Source organism: Acanthaster planci, linkage group LG07 (assembly GCF_054643075.1).
Source record: "Acanthaster planci isolate LZ-2023a linkage group LG07, COTS_SCS, whole genome shotgun sequence".
Classification (NCBI taxonomy): domain Eukaryota; kingdom Metazoa; phylum Echinodermata; class Asteroidea; order Valvatida; family Acanthasteridae; genus Acanthaster; species Acanthaster planci.
In genome coordinates this window covers 820,664-840,755 of record NC_141783.1, presented here as the reverse complement: position 1 = coordinate 840,755, position 20,092 = coordinate 820,664, and the positions used below count along the sequence as shown (strand labels likewise).

Below are 20,092 nucleotides of genomic sequence, written 5' to 3'. Positions count from 1 at the left end.
CATTAACTGGATCACTACGATCACGCGATCGCTACTACTTACTAGCTTTTACTACCCCAGAACTGTACGTGGGGTCTGACGTCCGCTTATCCCCGCGAACTGTACCCTGGCAAGGTAGGGCGTATGTTTGGCAGTGGCTGTGACAGTTTCCTCCAAAGTGAGTCAAGCTCTTTCTTAAAATGTACCCCGACCATGTACGCAAATCTAGCTGGCATTCAGTATGGGCCTAGGCCTGTAGATTATTTATTTCCTCAGGCTGAAGCTGAGGGAGAGACTCGTTGGGTGTAGAGATTTTCAATTGTACAAGCACAGGCATTATTCTTGTTTAATGCTGGTTTGATGATCTTCAGAGTTGCTTGTGCTCGTAGTGGCAGCTAGTAATATTAGTAGTAGCTGAAAAAACGTCGTGCATGATCTTAAATCCTGAGTCAGCTTTCTTGCTTGTTGTATTTTCTTCAGGAGAGAGAGAGAGAGACTGAGAAGTATAGATCCAGATAGGCCTGTGCCGGGTACCCGCCCGTCGATTTCAAAACCCAGTTCCACTTTTCGGCCCGGGTACCCGTAAAAAAGTAAATAAATTAGGAACAAACATCCATGTATAAATTGTCTGTGAAATTTCTTACTGAAGGGTATACTTCCTGGAAAACTGTCGTGCCGCTGAAAATCCGGTCCTGCGGTCGTACATGAAACTTCAATTCGGAGATCGACAGCTAATTTTGTTACCCACTCCGCCCATTGTACCGTTAGTCGTTTTCCTAGTTCCGGAATTTTCGTAGTTCACAAAAGCGAAAAAACACTAAAATTCCTGGCGATAGGTCACTCACTTCGTGTGATTTCAAATATTTTTTAGATTGGATAGTCATATAAACCTTTGCATCTAATGTCTGCTTAATCAAAACGACCTTTTTTGAAGTTTCCGTTTTTGTTAATTTACCGAAAACTGCAAGCTTTTCCCCCTACTTGTACTTCCGGATCGTGCGGCATTACCACGCAAATTCGTTGCGGAGTTATCACTCCAACTACACGGGCGCAGCAGAAATTTCTGTGACGTAGTTGGTCAACTGTGCGGCGCGGCGAAGGTACCGTTGATAGCTCACTGCACGAGTCAGAGTTCGCAATTTCTACATTTTAATTCATTGGAATTCTAATTTTTCATCTAATTTTCTCAAAATTAAAAAACTATTTATTAGAAAAGCAACTGTTTACAATGGTTCTAGCTGAAAATGGATTCTTCGTATGGTTACTTTTTATTTGTGAAGACGTTTTTGTCTCGATCCTAAACCGATCCAGAACTCACCACACATGATGCACACAGCCTGATTTTTTTGTTCAAGACCGTGAGTTTGAACGTTGTACTGACCTCAGTTTATCATCTAGCGAATAACATAGTAGTTTTGGTAAGTATATTAGACTTTTTGATGGTTAACTAAAAAGTAAGGAAATCGGGAAGAAAATAAGGAAATTTGGCTCTGGGGATAGGGTATTTTCATTTTGACTGTGGAAGCACTGAGGAAAGGTGTCGTAGTCACTTTCGTCGATTGGTCCCGTGAGTCCAAATATAAAAGCTTAGATTTTGAAAAAAAATTGAAGTATATCCAAAACACAAAGTTGACTTCTGACGATATGTCTTTCGAATTTGAGGATTTTTAGCCGCAGTCTTAACGAATAATTTTCGCGATCCGGAACTAGGAAAATGACTGTACCAAACCTATATGAAAAAGAGACCGAAGGAATTTGTCTTCTGAGGTGGAAGCGCTGTCGATGTATAGTTGCATGACTGTACTGCCTGAATGACTTTTGTGCGGAAGTAGTAGTGCTTACTCTTTGAGTCAAGAGTATTTTTGTCAAATAAAACAATATGAATGAAAATTACTTTATGTCGGGTTGACGATGGTGGACTGTGTAATATTCCAGCGGTACTGGGACTCCACACGGCGTGGGGTAAGTAGTGATCATGCACGAATTGTGCGGTTGATCGGCCTCTTTTTATAACCAATGTGCTCTACAAACCCAAAGAGTCAGAGAACCAGTTTAGTTTTTTATACCAAGAATTATGCCGTTTCAAAATTATTTTTAAATTAAAGCAACCTGAATTTCCTCAGTGATTCAGCGGAACTGTAAGTGAGGAAGTGAACAAAAAAGTAGGAAGGATGTTTTCTGTATGTACGAAAGCATTTTAAATCTAAGTATTTTTTTCATTCGAAAAAAGGGACTTGAATGTTGACAGGTGCAAGTCATAATACAGTTAGCCAATCAAATGTCACTTGTCGAAGCACTTATACATTAAAATCTCGACAATTAGAACCTCAGGGGAATGGAGTTATCCTGAAAAGGTAATTATTAAACTAAACCACTTCATCGTAGTACCTTCGGCACGTGTGGCAAAACTTTCGTATCGCTTATTAGTCAAGGTGAAGCGCTGCTATTGTTTTCACTTGGGCTTTCCTGTGTGGGGTCACATGACCTTTCCTTTTGCGGTCACATGGCCGCTGCAGAGTCATCGATTGGACTGCCTGAAGGGGGCTACAATTGGGCTCGCGTTGCCGTTTGAAGCATTTTGGTGGCGGTGTTTTGAATCAGAAACTTCAAAATAAGTGGATATAATGGTGTGGGCATTGTTCGAGTTACGGTGGTATTTTTGTACATAAAACTTTAAGCCTTTTACCGTGACGTACATAGCGTAGCACCATTTGTGCACGCCACGTGCGTTCCGCGTGAATGCAGCATCCGGGACATTTCCTTTGAGCGGTTGCAGGTGCGTGTATCTTGTAGGTGGTTTGCAGCTCTGTTCTCTTTTCTGGCGTTCCCAGTGAGGATTTGTTTTTCTGTTTCATATACCCACCAAATAAAAAAAAAATGCAAACTGAAGGTAACAATTTCGTTTGATAAAAAGGTAGGAGAGATAACTCCGACGTTTAGAACAATGTGCTGCTAGCTTCGTAGGTACCAAAAAGAACCGTGTTTCGGGCACTTGGTCCACCAGGTCGCGCGCAATGTCATTTGGTATGATCTCTTTTCCGGGTAGCTGATGTTAAGAAAAAACAGGTACCCGGTTCTAAAAATACCCGCAAATGCACACCCTTAGATCCAAAGGTGGAGACATTCAGGGATGTCATTCAGAGTTGCTGGTTAAAGGTACGCAGTGGTATCGGTAGGATTTTACTAGTGGGAGGAAGGCACCGGCATCTTATGGGGCACCAGCTTTTGGTGGTGTGGCTTTTTTGGGGGGCAAGCTTTTGTTAGCCTTGTTCAATATCCATTCATCGTGTATTTCGGGGGGTGGCATGGGGGAGGGGCACCGGGAATTTGCCCCGCCCCCCGTGGCTACAGCCCTGGTAGATCTCTCAATTCAGCCTTTCAGGTGCTAGCTCTTCGGCAACTTTATTTAAAGTCAAATGTTACTAAATTTAGTCAATGTATTTTAATTTGGAGGTGTTGACAATGGTACATGTACTATAATATGTTGAATTGGTATGCCCACCAGCCACGTTTTCCTTGCTTCAGTTGGACGCAGTACTCAACATACTGTCCGATGTTGGTCTACTAAACGGTAACCTTAGACTCTGATGGAATTTCAGGCTATTCATGGTGAAGGACAGCAATAGGTGGATAGGCTTGCAGTAACACCATGCAAAGGAAAATATCTCTTATGAGTATGTGTGGTTCTGAAAAGAACCGGGAGTATACTCAACGTTTCGGACTGCGTGCTCAGTCTTTGTCAAGAGCCTAAGACTCTACCGACATCAGTGTGTTTGAATGGCCTCTCGAGCAGTTCATTCACATTCCTGCTCAGTGCTTTTATTACTGCTTCCTTGTCCTCTATTCCATGTTGTCTCAAGTGGCCTCACATTGTGCAATCAGTCAATTTGTATAAACTCTGACTTAACTATTCCTTGAAACAATCTTTCACTACCTTGAATTAAAAAGAAAAGGCAGTTGGTTGATGGCAGAATGATTGGCAAATTGTGTTGTAAGATCAATAGATTGAACAATTGCACAGACAATTGGACCCAGTACATCGACTGTATATCTATATAAGTTCTAGAACGAGACGAAGTGTGAAGCATGATATGAGAAGATGTAAAGTGCGGATTACATGACTACACTTTCTAAAACAGCACTAATTCAATGCTTTTTGTTTCATTTTGAAGGTAGAGAATATGAAGCTTTGTAACATGCAGTCACTGAGAGCCATTGGCTGTCATCGAGCCATCTTTGGTATTGCCTTCATCGGCTACATGCTATCAGGGGTTACCCTGACATCTGGCATGCAGTGCTCTGGTATTCCTCCATCTTTCCGCTTTAATTGCTACCCTGAAAAAGGTGCAACTCAGCAGGAATGCCAGCAACGTGGATGCTGTTGGCTAGCATCCAAAAACCTGGACGAGGGTGTTCCCCACTGTTTCTATCCGTCAGATTTCCCGACCTACCAGATGGGCTCCCCGCAACCGACAGCATTTGGTTACACTGTGATGTTAAAACGTACCACCAAAAGTTACTATCCAAATGATGTGATGCAGCTTCAAATGGATCTTTACTTTGAGACTAGCTACAGATTACACTTCAAGGTAATTCATGACATCCAGTAGATTAATTATATTCATCTGTAAACATCCATATTCATAGATATCATGGAAACAGTTCTATATTTTATTCAGCTGTTTCTTTTTGTTTCTGAAACTTTGCCTGTTAGGTTTACGTATACTTGGTGATGATCCATATTTACATCTTAACCCTGCAGCACAGTGCATCAGGTGAAAAAGTCTGGTGCACATTGATGCGCTGAGTAATCAACAGCAGCCAAATAAACTGACTAAGTTGAGACAATGAGAGCTAATCCCATTGAACAATGCCACTGTTAGATCTTGTGGTGACTGGCAACCACAGACTCCCAGGTCGTTTGGCCTTGGGGATGAGTTGACCTGTTGGATCTTGTGGTGACTGGCAACCACAGACTCCCAGGCCGTTTGGCGTTGGGGATGAGTTGACCTGTTGGATCTTGTGGTGACTTGCAACCACAGAGTCCTAGGCTGTTTGACCATGGGGAGAGTTGACCTGTTAGATCTTGTTACACTGGGCAGGCAAGCCACTTTGACAAATGATGCAGTCTGATGTGTCATGCAGGGTATCTAGCCAAAGTTCCCCGGAAGGTTAGGGGTTACTGCAGAGAATGTGTGCATTGTACATGTACTTGTATCTATGTAACCTTTGTGCGTATTAAATTTGTTTGATTTCAGATATATGACCCAAAGTCTAAACGTTATGAGGTTCCCATCCCTACACCTAAAGTTACCAAGCGAGTGCCATCAACAGACTACAAAGTTCAGTTTTCACGGTCTCCAATGGGCTTAATTGTCACCCGTCAAGTGGATGGTACTGTGATGTGAGTTGTGATAAAGTTTGTTATTTTGGCGGTGTGGTTGTTTAATTTCCCGGGCCTAACCTAAGTTCAAGGATGTCAAGTCTGAAACCGTTTAAGGTCTCGACTCTAGCCTAAACTCAGGTTCTTCTTCAGTCAAGAGATCACTCAGAGAGACCTAAAGGCTAAGAGAGCAGATCCGTTTGGGTGGAAATATACCACCGATAATGATGACTGTGATATACCAGGCAAGATATGAAACGGAGGGGTACCCCCCTTACCTGTCTAATCCCCATACACACTCTAGACTATTGTTACCTAACACATCTCCCCCAGAAGTCTGTGAAGAATTCCTGAGATTCCGATCAAACAAGGACCAACTGACACAAAGGAAGGGGGTTCTCTCCGTCCCATGTCTTGCTTCAAATGGACTGTGATGCTCTCTGCCAATTAAACAATACACAACAAGAAGGACACCTGACAATTAGATTGCCGTTAACCTTAATAACAATGTGATTTTTTCAGACATTCAACGAATAATTACTTGATTAAGTGATTAGGGATAATTTGTATTTGGTAAGCTTTATTACAACCTCTATTGCTTTGCGTGGTCTTGACTAATGTTGCCTTGTGCAACTCATATGCAATACACAAAGCAATATCACATCACATAAATGCTATTAGCAATGCTCAACCAATGTTGCCAAACGTGAGACCAATTCAATTACCAATTATCAACGCCGGACTCAAGTAGCATTGCACATCTCTATGTCGCACTACCTAAACAACATGGCATTGCATAGCCCGGTGTCACATGCACTAAGCACCACAGCACCATGGGCCCAGCCCAAATCTACTACGGTCCACCCGCAAGTGAACGGCTGGACCGTACAACCTGTGTATGCTACACAGAGACAGTCTGCCACGCCTAGCAGCCCTATAGCAACACACGCCATGGCGAGAGCACCAAGAACTCACGTCTACTCAGCTTTGCTGACACTTGCAGAACCTTTAAGGGCAAGCTCTGCGCATTCACGCACTTGCATTAATCATGCGCAAATAAAGAGCTTACTTACCCAGATTACTACTCTGTGCCCATCATGTGTACGTGTACATCACGGGACATGTACACACGACATCAGTAATGCAGTCCTCATCATTATGCACAAACTTTCTGCTACATTATTTAAATTCGTTACCAGCATCATATTGTAACGAAATCCCTTTAATTAGGACTCCTCCAGTAGTGGCCCTCCATTCTCTGGTGATACAAAATAATTCAAATGTAAATGACTGATCTACAGACTGCACACTGAGCTCTGCTCAAGCTTATCCAACTTAACAAAAGAGTCCTGGTTAAGAAAAGAACAAGCCAAATTCTCAGCATGCAATGAGCCATGAGCAAACACAAAGAAACGAATTCTAATTAGTTGAAGGATTTTCGTTACACTATTTTACAGAAAACAAGCTTTAAGTTTAAAAATCTCAAAATTAAAATCATTTGACTGCACTCTAATCATGGAAGTCAAGTGCTATATGAAATTTAAAGGATGTCCTATGTATGTTACCATGGCAAATTCATTAGCCCTTGGATTTTGTGTCTACATAGTGACAAGTCCATGAGTTATATAATCTTTATGAAGGCGTGCCCAGCAAATGCAATGAAATTGTGCATTATCAATTCAGGATGGCCTTATTGTAATCTCAACAGGGCAACCGTTCTTGGTTTGACTGCATCACCGACTGTCACAGTGAGAATGGACTCTGTAATGCCAGTAGGAGCCTCTAGAATTTTACTGCACGCAACGGACAGACTTACCTTGCTACATGAACATAAAAACAACTTCCTTCCAAAAGTGGTTGCCTTTACACCCTGAAAAAGACAGAATTGCCATTCAACTCATCTGTTGTATCAGTTTATTTGATTTTATGTAGTTATGCTTTGTGATACAAGATTTTATTTTCTGTCTTTTTATTTGCAATTTTACAGATTCAACAGTACCCTGAGTCCCTTGATTTTTGCGGACCAGTTCCTTCAACTCTCAACCAGCCTGGTCACACCATACATCTATGGTCTTGGAGAACACAGAGGTCGTTTCAGGATTGCTTCAGATTGGGAGACCTATCCATTGTGGGCGAGAGATCAACCTCCTCGTGTACATTTTGCATTGACCTCAAAATTTACACTGCATTCAAGTATAAGACAGAGGCAGCAATCATTTTCTTACCATTTCTTTTGAAATAACTATTTCTTTCAAGTGATTAAACACTGACAAAATTTTGAAATATTTGAAGTCATTAAATATTGTAAATGCTAACGTATTACAAGACGTCAGATGCATTTTGGTAATCAGTGTACTGAGAAGCTGCTATTGTTTATTCCAGGAATGGATATCCAGAATTACATCTTATTTCTTTTTAACTTAAAAGGTTACTTTTCCTCCAAACTGCAACCCAGTTTAAATTGTCCATGTCAGGCCAGTTCATAGACTGAATGATGTGCCCAAACATCCTTGTTGGGTTTCCTCAATGCAGGTTGGTGATAATTTGTATGGAGTGCATCCGTTCCACTTGGGTCTTGAGGGCAGTTCAGGCAACTCCCACGGTGTCTTCCTTCTCAACAGTAATGCTATGGGTAAGAAATATCACCCTTGACCTCAATGAGCCACTCAAACGCACCCAATCTGTTCACACCGGTGTATTCACTTCCAGTGTGTAGTATACATGACTCATTTTCATTTGAATGTGCACAAATAACAAACCTTGAGGTTCTACAAGTGGGCACTATACATCGGTCAGTCCAATCTCTCCCCAACACTTCTGAATTGATACTTGCCTATGGAGCATATTGTTGCTTGCAGAGCAGGGCTCTCATTAATTCTTTTTGGGAGTGCATGATGAGATACAGAGCAGATACCATGTGACATGCTTTCAGCCAATCAAGTGAGGGAACCTGTGGATGAGAATGAATTGTTTTCATTCTCATATGTCTCATTTTTGATTGTCCAATCAGAGGTCGTGCTACAGCCTGCTCCAGCGCTCACCTACCGGACCATTGGTGGAATTCTAGACTTCTATATCTTCATGGGTCCTGGATCGGACCAAGTTGTCCAGCAGTACACCGAGGTCATAGGTCGACCGTATATGCCTCCTTACTGGGGTCTTGGATTTCATCTGTGTCGCTGGGGTTATGGATCATCAAACAGGACCTTGGAGATTGTCAAACGGATGAGAGCTGCTTCAATTCCACAGGTATTTCAATTCAAAATGGGTTTTCAGGACATAGGTATTAAATGGCCTTGCTGGTCCTTTATACAGTTTATGAGTTTTCTTGAGTACTGTCAATGATTATAAATGGGTTTGTGCAAGTTCACTCCTGTACCTCTTTTGTAATTGCACAAGTGATAAATTGATAGCGTTTGGGAAATTCAAAAGTTTTATGCTTGACCAAGTAAACGTTTCTAATTTTTTTTTTCAAATGGATTCAGTTTACGTTGTATACAAGTTTGAAGATGTTGTTATATTGTCAGGGTTGATGTTTAAATTTTTGTAATCAGCAGCACTCATGAAAATATTATTTCCAATTTCCAAACCTCTTTGGGTTTAATTGGCTTGAATTTACTTTTTGTCCTCCGAATTTGACCAGTTTATTGAATTTCTGAACAAGACGGAGGCATAAATAAGTAACCACTGAAAATAGTTGATTGATTTCATGATGACGACCTTCAATTTTAATCTCGTCTTGAGCAACTGTCTGATGGAATAAAAATACAAAAGCTACACTGCAGAATTGTCTATTCAATGGTTTCTAAGCTGGTAAGTCACTACGGATACTCTGGAAGAGTGGTTGGAAATTTTTGCAGACAGGGAGCTGAATGTTTTGGGCTTATTCTTTAAGAACTCAAAGAAAAGTTTTGGTTTCTGCCTGATTGACTAGGATAGAGCAGGCTCGAGCAACAAGAAGTACATTATCATTGTAATGTATCATTTATGTTTGTATTCGTGTGCTTTTTCTGTGCACGCGTCTGTTGGATAGGACAATCAGTGGAACGACATCGATTACCTAGATGGACAAAAAGACTTCACGATCAACAGCGGATCATATTCAGGACTGCCTGAAATGGTCAAGTATCTTCATTCCATTGGCATGCATTATATTCCAATCATAGTAAGTTGAACGATAACGCTAACTATTGATGTTTTTGTAGTGTTCTTTTGTGTTAAGAGACCTTTCTGACTACCAGAATAAGAGGCCTATACTGAGATGGTAGCTCACTTGCAGGTGGTACTTATGTATTCTCAGCCTGCAGAAAGCTGCCAAAGTACCCATGCTTGAGGCGATCTTGACCACAAGTGTGTTGCCAACGAAATTGTGGCGTCTCCAGATATGTAAACCCTAATGCAAACCACTGTTGATTACATTCTTGTACAGGGGTGTGAGAATTCAGCTTTTTATCTGATTTCAGCTTGTTTTGTCCGGATGTTGACCCTGAATTTCGGCTTTTTTGTACACTTGGTCTGTACAACTTTTGATATTTTAGCTTGTTGCTAGCTGTTCTGAGCTTTGATTTTAACTGGCCACTCACACTGGTACCCCTGCTTGTACACAATTGCGTATGCACAGTTTTGCCATTTCACAGGTCAGTTTATTGCAGTATCCATCTTTGATGTTTTTAAAATTTGTTATTCATTTTACTTGTATGATAAAGCAATTTGGTGCTTTATCAAGTCCATGTGAGGTAACGCCAGACATCATGCCAACACTTGAATCCCCACACAGCTATACTGTTAGAGCTGATCTTGTGCATGCCTGATGTCACTCATTTTGACCCTTGGCATCATGACTTTCAGTCCGACATTTGAACCTTTCCCTCTAGAGTAAGCCTTTTACATTACAAAAAGGAACAAATTGTTCAAAACTTTTTGCCCCAATCTTGCACATTAGTCACTCTACCCCTTTAGGTTGTCAATGCCATGATCATGTTTTTTTCTTGTGTGTTACTTCATGAGTTGTTCACTTTCTTGTTTTCAGGATGCAGGTATCAGCAGCACTCAACCTGCTGGGACATATCCACCGTATGACACTGGCATCGCACAGGATGTGTTCGTCAAAAACAGCAGCGGAAAGCCAATTGTTGGAAAGGTGAGAGAGCAAGACAGCATGGATGTGTACATGTGGTGTTCCTCTTATGTTGTCCTCAGACTGACGTGCGATTCTCTTGCGTAGTGATGGAACTGTTGACACCAAAGTGAAATAGTAATGCTAAGGTTGCAGAACTGAAACTTTTGACAAAGCGGCAACTTCATACAGGTCAATGGCAGTTGATTCCACCTTGTCTGGAAAATGTTAGGAGAGTTGACTTTTGTTCAGCCCTTTTTTTCTAAATGTCACTGTTGCTATGCTCGGGATGCAAACAAATCAATAACTAATTTGTTGCCAACGGTTGAACTCAGGCAAATCTTGGTTCTGAAATGTCACTCGCCAACATTTCTGTGTGATTTTTGGGTCAACCTGATGAGGGCAGATTAATCGTAGTGACGTTCAACCAGGAACCTGTTGTTCACTCTTCTAATATAAATATCAATCCACTGTGCTCAGTTCTGACCACCACAGAACCACTTCTGGTTGAAAGACCCATTCTTTGGGAACAAATTCCAGGGCCATTCACTGAATCCACAGTCCCTTTCAATCAGAAATACTAGCAAGTATACAGGTTTTTCATGTTTTTTGCTTTTTCATGCAAATAGAAGTTTGCTAGTCAGTAGGCCAAGTACAGTTATGCAGTTTGTGGTTAGGGTTGCAAATTATTATAGGGTGTTACTTAAATGCAACCAATTTTGCTAAAGGTAAAATTTTTTGTGGAAAGATCTGAAGATTAAGACCGAGGATTTTTTTGCCAATGTAGATGAAACCTTAATTTATTATTTCACATTTCTCATGCTTCTATTGAAGGTGTTTCCGGGCGCAACTGTGTTTCCAGACTTCTTCAATGAGACAACAAAGAGCTGGTGGCTTGATCAAATCCGGAATTTCCACCTTAACTTGTCCTTTGATGGAATGTGGATGGTAACTTTCCAACTTGCTCCTGTGTTGTCATCAGAAGGAGTTATTTCATAAACAAATCTTATGATGTATACCCAAATGTGGCCAGATGGATATTTCATTTGGTGGGCATGAAGAGATTAGCCCAGAGTGTTATAAAATCCACCGCAGCATTGCTATAATTTCTGCTGTCCTTGGTTTTGTAAAATGCTAAACTCCCCTCACGTGCGTGTGCATCAAGCCAGCTCAAGGGTCATGATTGTCATCTTGGGTCCATCATGGAGGATTTGGGTAACTTCAAGAATAATGTCTTCATTTAATCAAATCTGTTGCTGGTTTTCATTGTTTAGGATATGAACGAGCCTTCTAGCTTTGTAGATGGTTCTGTTGATGGTTGCCCTAAGGATCCCTACAATAACCCACCCTACACTCCAGCTAGTACGTATATTTTTCTATGAAGACTCAGTTTTGAAGTATTTTGGAAGTCAAATGGTAAATTTCTGTTTGGCAGAAACTTTGAATGCTTCAACACTTCAACAATCTCTGTGGGATGGTCCCATGCGATCAGTTATGATGTGTTTAAATGTCTTTTTGGCTTTACCATTTATGAGATAGACTCTATACCAACAGTCAGTGCTTGTGAGGTTTACATTGCTTCAGGATGAGGGTCTTTCCATGTTAATTCAACCGATTGAAATGAAATTCAGTGTGCTGAGTGGATTCCTTTAGAAACTCCCAGAACTGAAATTTTATGTCAATCGGTCAATCATTTGGTCATTTTAATGTGGTTTTTTCAGCAATAGATGGGGGCCACCTATATTCAAAGACCCTCTGCCCATCTGCCACCCAGTCCATCGGCAAACACTATGATCTTCATAGCCTCTATGGATATTCAGAATCCATTGCCACCAACGAGTAAGATTAATCCTTGATGAAAAGTTGAAAACTCAGTCCTAATAATAATAATAATAATTTATTCATTTATAAAGCGCTAATTTCATATAGATATGCTCAAATGCGCAGTACAATGAAGACATTTAGCATGGAATAATGAATATATATTTAAACATGGTTGAGTCGATGGCAAACAAGGGTGCCTCAGGTAGCCGCCAAACAACCCACGTTCACCAACACCAGTAAAGGGGAGACAGTAAGAAGCAGTTACAGTTTTAGAGGTGGGAGGAAAACCCCAGAGGAATATTCTGGGTAAAACCCACGGAGTCAGGTAGGGACTGAAAACCCAACCCACATGTGGACCGGGCCAGGAATCGTACCCGGAACCACAAAGGTGGAAGGCGAGGAAAGAACTACCTTGCCAACCCATCGCATGTTAAGAATGAAATCCATTCTGTCTTGGGTGTCACCAGGACTATTTTGGGGTGGGCGAAGCCCTATTTATTGGGGGGATGCACTCATCAGCAACCATTACGAACTGACGAACCATTAAAGTGCAGCTGCAATGAAATTTTCTCAGGCACTTTTGTGCAATTTTGTACTCTTCTTCAACATATGAAAAGTCTTTGACATTCCTATTTGGTTAAAAGCAATGAAAAGTGCATTTTTTAAAGCAATTAAAATGATCTATGCTTTCCTGGACAACTGAGGGCGCTGTTGCTGCGATATCATGCAGGGAAAACATAATTCAGTGCATAGGTCTTTTCGTCAAATTGTGAACCCTGACTTACTTATTCAAAATGTGTCTGGAACAGGAATTTATGCTTGGTTATTGCTATACATATAAGCAACAATTAACCAGCAAAGAAGAGAAAATTAAGTCCAGCAAAGCTATAAAAATGCAGAAATGTTTTGTGTACAAACCAATGTAGCATTGAAGCCTTCCTCTTGATATGACATCACAGTTATGCACATGAATACTCATTCCCATAAAAGCTAAAAAGGCAGTAACATACCCTTTGAAACAGTGAAGCAAAGTTGAAAATGAAGTTAAATGAGACACAAAGGTGCATTTTTCAGGTTTATATTGAAACGTTGATTGCAGATAACATTTAACAGTAGAAGGGGGTAGGTTTGGAATGTTTTTACCCACATTTGTTATATTTCTCGCTGTTTTCCATTATTTATTTTTCAATTTTTTTTAAGGAGGCAAGCCCCCCCCCGATACCTTTGTATTCATTCCTTTATTTGACTCTCCATTGCGTCTCTCCAGGGCTCTGATGGAAGTACGCAAAAAAAGAAGTTTTCTCATCGGCAGATCAACGTACCCAGGGAGCGGCAAATACACCGCTCACTGGCTGGGGGATAACAACAGTCTATGGCCAGACATGGCTTATTCTATAGCAAGTCAGCATCATTATGCACAGTTTGGGATCACTTGGAGAATATTCTGATTTATTTATTTATTTTATAAGATGGCCGTATTTGTTATATATTTTAGGTCACTGTTGTCCGCAAGCAGTTTGCAGGAGGGTTATCTATTTCACAGGAGGGTTATCTATTTCACAGGAGGGTTATCTATTTCACAGGAGGGTTATCTATTTCACAGGAGGGTTATCTATTTCACAGGAGGGTTATCTATTTCACAGGAGGGTTATCTATTTCACAGGAGGGTTATCTATTTCACAGGAGGGTTATCTATTTCACAGGAGGGTTTATATATTTCACAGGAGGGTTTATATATTTCACAGGAGGGTTTATATATTTCACAGGAGGGTTTACATATTTCACAGTTTGTGACTGTGGTCTTTTATTGATGTCAGTGATGTCAAGACCACTTCCTGATAAGGAAAATTGAGATAAGCACAAAGTGCAGTGTGTGGTACAGAGAGACCTTTAAATGGCTTTTTCACAACCACAAATTGTTTATATCTATATGGAAAAGAATCGAGCAGTCAATTATTCAAGATCCTCACGGTACATGTACTGAATTTTAAGTTTCTGAAGGGAACAGTACTAAAGATTACTCATAAATAAAAATCTTGCAAATATAAATGTAATATTTGTGGTTTAAACGGTTGTTCCAACAGGCATTTTATCCTTCAATTTGTTTGGCATACCTCTGGTCGGAGCCGATATCTGTGGCTTCAACCTCAATACAACGGAAGAACTTTGCCAGCGATGGATGCAGCTAGGGGCTTTCTATCCATTCTCCCGCAATCAAAACGCAATAGGAAATAAAGTAAGATAGGTCCATTATAAGTCCACATTTTAGAGCACTTTGTTTTATTGAGTGTGTTCTAAAGACAGTTTATATTAATTTAAATTGGGTTATTCTAAAATGATCTGAAATAAAGTTATCTCCAGTTGTTGTTGGTTTCTAATACCACACCCTTTTGAGAAGTTACAAGTAATTCATTCATATGCCAAAACATGTAGTTCATTGTCCTTTATAAGCAGAATTTTGTAGAGCTGCTTGAGCATAAATTTGTTTTAAGTGTGAAAAGCCTTGCTTGATAAATGAGATTACCAGGCAAAACTCTGTGTGATGTATATTGTTTTGGAATGGTATTTAGCTGTCTTTTGGTTAGTATGACAATTACATAGAGTTTGAGCTGGTAACCTTTTTTTAAGCACAGTTTTTTCGTGCTTAAGCAATTTTTTTTCTGCTTAAACGGCTCTATGATTCTGGCCCCAGTTTTAAATGGGTAAGCCACTTCTTATGGTTGAATTAATGTTTTACCGCCCCAGATAGATGGTAAGGGTGTTCAGGGATAAATCTTAAAAATAAATAAATCTTGTTGCTCTGAATTTGACTCCAAACATTTTTTTCACAGGATCAGGATCCGGCTGCGTTCAGTAAAGATATGCAGACTTCAACCAGGAATGCTCTTCAGCTACGCTACGGCCTCCTGCCATATATCTATACCCTGTTCCACCTTGCACATACCCAGGGCTCCACTGTGGCCAGACCGTTGTTCTTTGAGTAAGTATGAAGTGTATATCATGGGCTGTAGCGTTGACTCATTACTCACTTAAAGCTGACTTGCAAAAATGTAACACATTTAATGTAAAAAATGGAGATACTTCCAGTCTATCATTATAGTTCTCTACATGTATGAAGTCCTTTAAGAAGGTTTCTTATGCTGGACACCTGATTTTTCTTTAGTTTGACTTTGAGTTTCTTCTTGTGACTGGTCTTGTGCCTGGTCTTTTGACTGGTCTTGTGTCTGGTCTTGTGCCTGGTCCTAACTAAACACTGAGATTTAAGGCATTTTAACAATAAATGTAAATGTTTTTTGTATGTCCAAGATTCCCAGGGGATCCTCAGTTGTATGATGTGGACAAGCAATTCATGTTGGGCTCGGCTATAGTCGTCACTCCAGTTCTGGAAAAAGGAGCATCAAGTGTCACTGGGATTTTCCCTAAAGGAGTCTGGTTAGATATTTCCAGTGTGAGTGATGATTTTTGTCTCGTGTATGTAGAGACAACATGGATGCAAAACAAACATCTAGACTTCACAACATTAAAGATTGTAATTGTTTTTTCAATGGGCACCATTTTTTTCAGAAACTACTTAAGATTTGGGAACTGGTAGATTTACAAAAAAACATTCTATTTTTGTCAAGTCAGTTATCTGACCACTTTTGTGGTGCTAATATTTTGGCACATGACAGCCCACATTTCTGCCCACAGTGGGCGACAGACTGTCGTGTATCTGGTTCGTAAGTGTGACGTCACTTCGGTTTAAACCCTGCCCACTGCACATGCACTGCACATAGAGTTACATGCATTGGTTGCCGTTTATGTGGAACCATGGAAACGGAAGGATGAACCACTTTGCACCGCGGGGGACTCCTGTCGGTTTATATGGGTGGCCGGGGTCTCCAGAATCGGACACAAGGAACTGGGCCCTGTAACAAAAGACCGTACTCCGAACAAAAGACCAGGCTGCTGGGCATTACCGGCATTTTTCACTCTCAAAAGTGGAGATAATCCAGCCTTGTTTTGAAACGGTATACCACGGTTTTGGGCATTTAGAGCGAGCGGATTACCACCGGGGACCAAAGCGCTCCACCACTGCAGCGATGAGCCACAAAGCACCACTGCATGCTAATCTGGCCTCTATTGAAAAGAGGTCAGCAGTGCACTGTTCCGGTTTCGGGAACAAAAGAATCATACTAACACCGCACAATCTGGGTGCTTTTGACAAGGTTGCAGGCCTGGCTGAAATACTCGGGTGTCAATGAAGGTCACCTGTCAACTTAGAGCAGTGCCTAAAGATTACTGCCTGTGGCTATAAACGTGCGTTAAATGAAATGATGAATTTTTAAAGAATTTTGAAAACAGAAAAAAATGATAACCTAACATGTACCCGATACCAGGTCCCCTGGCTTGAAGTGGTTAAGTGTGACATTAATTTTGTATCGCAGTATCAGAAGCAATGATGTAATTTTTACATAGCTGAGTTTTTAAATTCTAAACCTACTTGGCATATTTTGTAGAAGACCATGAGGCCTTTTTCGGTTTCTGCTCGCACCTATAAGCTCAAATCCTTTTGAAGATGTTCTTCATGTCTGAAAGCCTCAAACTTCTGGATTTTTATTTGCCGATGACTGAAATGCATGCCTCATGATGAGTGTCCCTTTCTTGTAGGGGGATTATTTCCAAGTGGACAGCACCAAGCCGGTCTCTTTACCAGCACCCCTCAACAAGATCAATGTACATATGCGAGAAGGTCACATTGTACCTATGCAGTTACCCTCGGGGGGCAATCTCACCACCACGACCCAGTATCGCCAGCTAGGCTTCACTCTGCTAGTCACTCCCAGCATCAGGAGCCCTGGTACCGGTCAACTCTTCTGGGATGATGGAGACTCTCTGAGTAGGTTTCTCAAACCTCTAACATGCTGTTTGTCCTCGTATTACATACACTTTATTATGTGCACATGAGAAAGAACCTTTTATGATCATGACTGCCCAGAAAAACCTATCACATTGTCGTCGCTTTTTGTTCTATATGTAAAACTGTATCATCTAAAACATATTTAGCTCTCATGTTCGGGGTGCCTTCACCATATAAAGTTTGCTTTCCTAGTAATGTACCCACTGAATTTCCAATTGTAGTGCAATCTTTGTTCTCCACACAATATTTCCATTTTCACTGAACTGAGCTTACCCTAGGCTGAAACGATCTTTAAAGCACGCTTGAAATTCGCTGTATCAGTCAGCGCGGGTATTCATATCATGTATCTGTGAGCGTCTCTCGAGGCGGATACCGTAGCATTATAAATATTTGTTATCATGATGATGTAGTGTGGTCCTTTTCTTGTGTGATAGTGAGAATAAACTTAATTGTCTACTAAATAGTATTGTCATAATTGTCATCCTTGGCAGACACATACGAGAGTGGTAACTATCTCTTGGTGGAGTTTGCATCGAATGCAACAGCGATGAATTCCACCGTGGTGCATGATGGGTATTCAGGATCACAGCCCGTCACTGTAGAGACAATCATCCTCGGCGCAGTTCCTCGCCCGGTCAAACAAGTGACAATCAACGGCACCGCTGTTCATTTTGCATATGAGAAACCACTGCTGGTAAGAATGTAAACATGCATGTCACAATTAGGATAAAACATCCAAATTTAGTGTGTGTCACATTGAATTAAAACATCATGACCGTCATGAGTGTGTGACAGTAGAGTTTGGGGGGAATTGGCTGCACTCTTGAGATGCCGCAAAATAACCCTGCTCTTTGAGGATTCAAGAAGCAATGTAATGTACGTGTGCCGCTGGGTTTCGGATTGAAGCCAAATGCATTTGATTGCTTTGCTTGTTTGTTACTGGAACATTCTTGTCATTTTCCGTTAACATTTTGGAGTGGTGTCAAGTTTTTTATTGAGGGGGTCTGTTTTTGTGTTTGGGATTAGGCTAACGATGAGATAATGCACGGACCACAGAATTCAAATAAAAGAATTCTTTCATTTCATACTTTCCATGTCAATCGGCGGCTTATTGGATTATTCCAAAATGAATTTAATTTATAGTTTCCGACTTCATTTCAGGATGTCTACATCAAAGACTTGACATTGCCCTTGCAATTTAACTTCTATGTGAAGTGGGAATACCAACCATGGGAATGAAGTCATTGGACCGGAAGTCTGGAACAAACACGACGATGGATTGGTTACTTTCAATTTACCTTAGTGATTCATGTTCGAGTTCTAATTATGGAGTAGACGAAAAATTCTTAAAGGGCAGATGCAACGAATTCTTCTAAGTTACCATTTTATGCAGCTGTCAAATCCTCTCATGTGCATCAAAATAATTTGACATTGATTGTTTTTTTAAATTCTATTGAAAATGCCTTTCTTTGAACTTTTATACTTTATTTCAAAGACAAATGATGGCACTTGTGGCCACTGAGTTGTCTGTCTCGGAAGGATGTAGTTTGGTTGAGGGATTTTCAGCTATTGTTAAACCATAATTGCTTATTGGAAACATTTGTGAGAAAGAATAGCTGATTGGCTTTCTGCTGTGTACTTACACATCGAATCTGTTTGAATTTTAAAACAAAAAAGAAAAATTTTGTGACAGAAAAATATCAATAATTCCAGGACCTTTCTGTGCTAAAATAGCTGTAACACTGAGGGGTTCTGACCCGACCTCCGCACTTTCACTCATGAATGAGTAAATTCACATCAGGAAAAAGAAAGTACCAAGGTGCCCTCGAAATTTCCACAACAGATATCGAAAGCAAGATTAACTAGAACACAAAGGTGCATTTCCAAGGACTTTGTTTTTTCTTTATAAATTACATGACACGTACAGGCCTTGTAAAAAAAGGTGACGACTTTGGAGAACTGATGGAGAAAACAAATTATAAATTGTATAACAAAACGCTGAGATATCACAGTGGGTAGCAAACTGAAATGATTACTGTGCGGTATTTACTCATCTTAACCATAAACATTATGTACCGATAAGCATTGTACATGTATTACGATAAATGATGGAAAAATCCATCCAAATGTATTTGGTTCAAATACTTGATCTTTAGGTATTCTTATTGGTTCTTATGTTTCAGTGATTTTTTTTTCTGATTGAAATATATGTATATTGGAGACAACGTCATTGAAGGTTGCTTTTGTTAATTAGGGCAATACCAAAGCCACAGTTCAAATGAAAGAGATGATCAGATCATTAAATTTTGTAATTAAATTTTCAAACTTTCAGTGAAACTGTAAGCTTCTAGTTGGCCCAGAGATTAAGTGCACTTTACTTCATCAGATGTACCAATGTGAATCTATGGGAAATAGACATAGAACATTGAGCATTAAATAAAAGCAATTTCATGTAATATCCCGTGGAAGCAATATTTCTTCTAATTAAGTTGAATTATTAAATTCTTTTGTAAGTTTGAGGAGCTGTTAAAGAATTCCAATTCAGTGTTTCTTTTAAATAAATTTCATATTCTGTTTAGTTCTTCTGTAAAACTGCCAGCCAGTGATTAGAATGATTAAATAATTTGTTTCAAGGTCATGTTTACTCATTTGTTCACTCGCACATGAGAGAATAAAACACACGCTTTAACCCCATTTTAGGTCATCAAGCCACCTGGTTCCTACCACCACCGAATTGAAGGTTTGCAAAATGTCCGGTAACCTACTACGCCAACTCAACATCTTCATTCCAAGTCCAACTTTCCGGAGATGTACACCCAAACCCAGGCCCTGATGACAGGTCTTCAAGTTCCAAGGAACACTGAGCAAAATTCAAAGATTAACTGCATTT

The 20,092-nt window shown here is 40.3% G+C and overlaps 1 protein-coding gene across 2 annotated transcripts; it reads left to right on the top strand.

Moving 5' to 3' along the window:
* Positions 1-19,835, top strand: LOC110986153 (lysosomal alpha-glucosidase-like). Of its 2 annotated transcripts, none has more exons than XM_087138619.1 (18): positions 1-157; positions 4,152-4,568; positions 5,238-5,383; positions 7,350-7,515; positions 7,895-7,994; positions 8,373-8,611; positions 9,396-9,527; positions 10,392-10,502; positions 11,313-11,426; positions 11,753-11,840; positions 12,200-12,317; positions 13,570-13,703; positions 14,387-14,538; positions 15,134-15,282; positions 15,609-15,750; positions 16,953-17,181; positions 17,694-17,896; positions 18,364-19,835. In XM_087138619.1, the coding sequence occupies exons 2-18, from the start codon at positions 4,161-4,163 to the stop codon at positions 18,439-18,441; spliced, it is 2,709 nt and encodes a 902-aa protein (XP_086994745.1). In that variant the 5' UTR covers positions 1-157; positions 4,152-4,160; the 3' UTR covers positions 18,442-19,835. The 2 variants fall into 2 exon arrangements, with proteins under 2 accessions (XP_086994745.1, XP_086994746.1); XM_087138620.1 differs by lacking the exon at positions 1-157 and adding an exon at positions 1,380-1,397.
* Positions 19,836-20,092: the final 257 nt, after the last annotated feature.

Excerpts from the sequence above, each read along its gene's own strand:
- LOC110986153 (XM_087138619.1), top strand. The coding sequence starts at position 4,161 with ATGAAGCTTTGTAACATGCAGTCACTGAGAGCCATTGGCTGTCATCGA. Across the intron at positions 14,539-15,133 it reads AAAACGCAATAGGAAATAAA|GATCAGGATCCGGCTGCGTT; the intron begins GTAAGATAGGTC and ends TTTTTTTCACAG. Across the intron at positions 17,182-17,693 it reads GGATGATGGAGACTCTCTGA|ACACATACGAGAGTGGTAAC; the intron begins GTAGGTTTCTCA and ends CATCCTTGGCAG.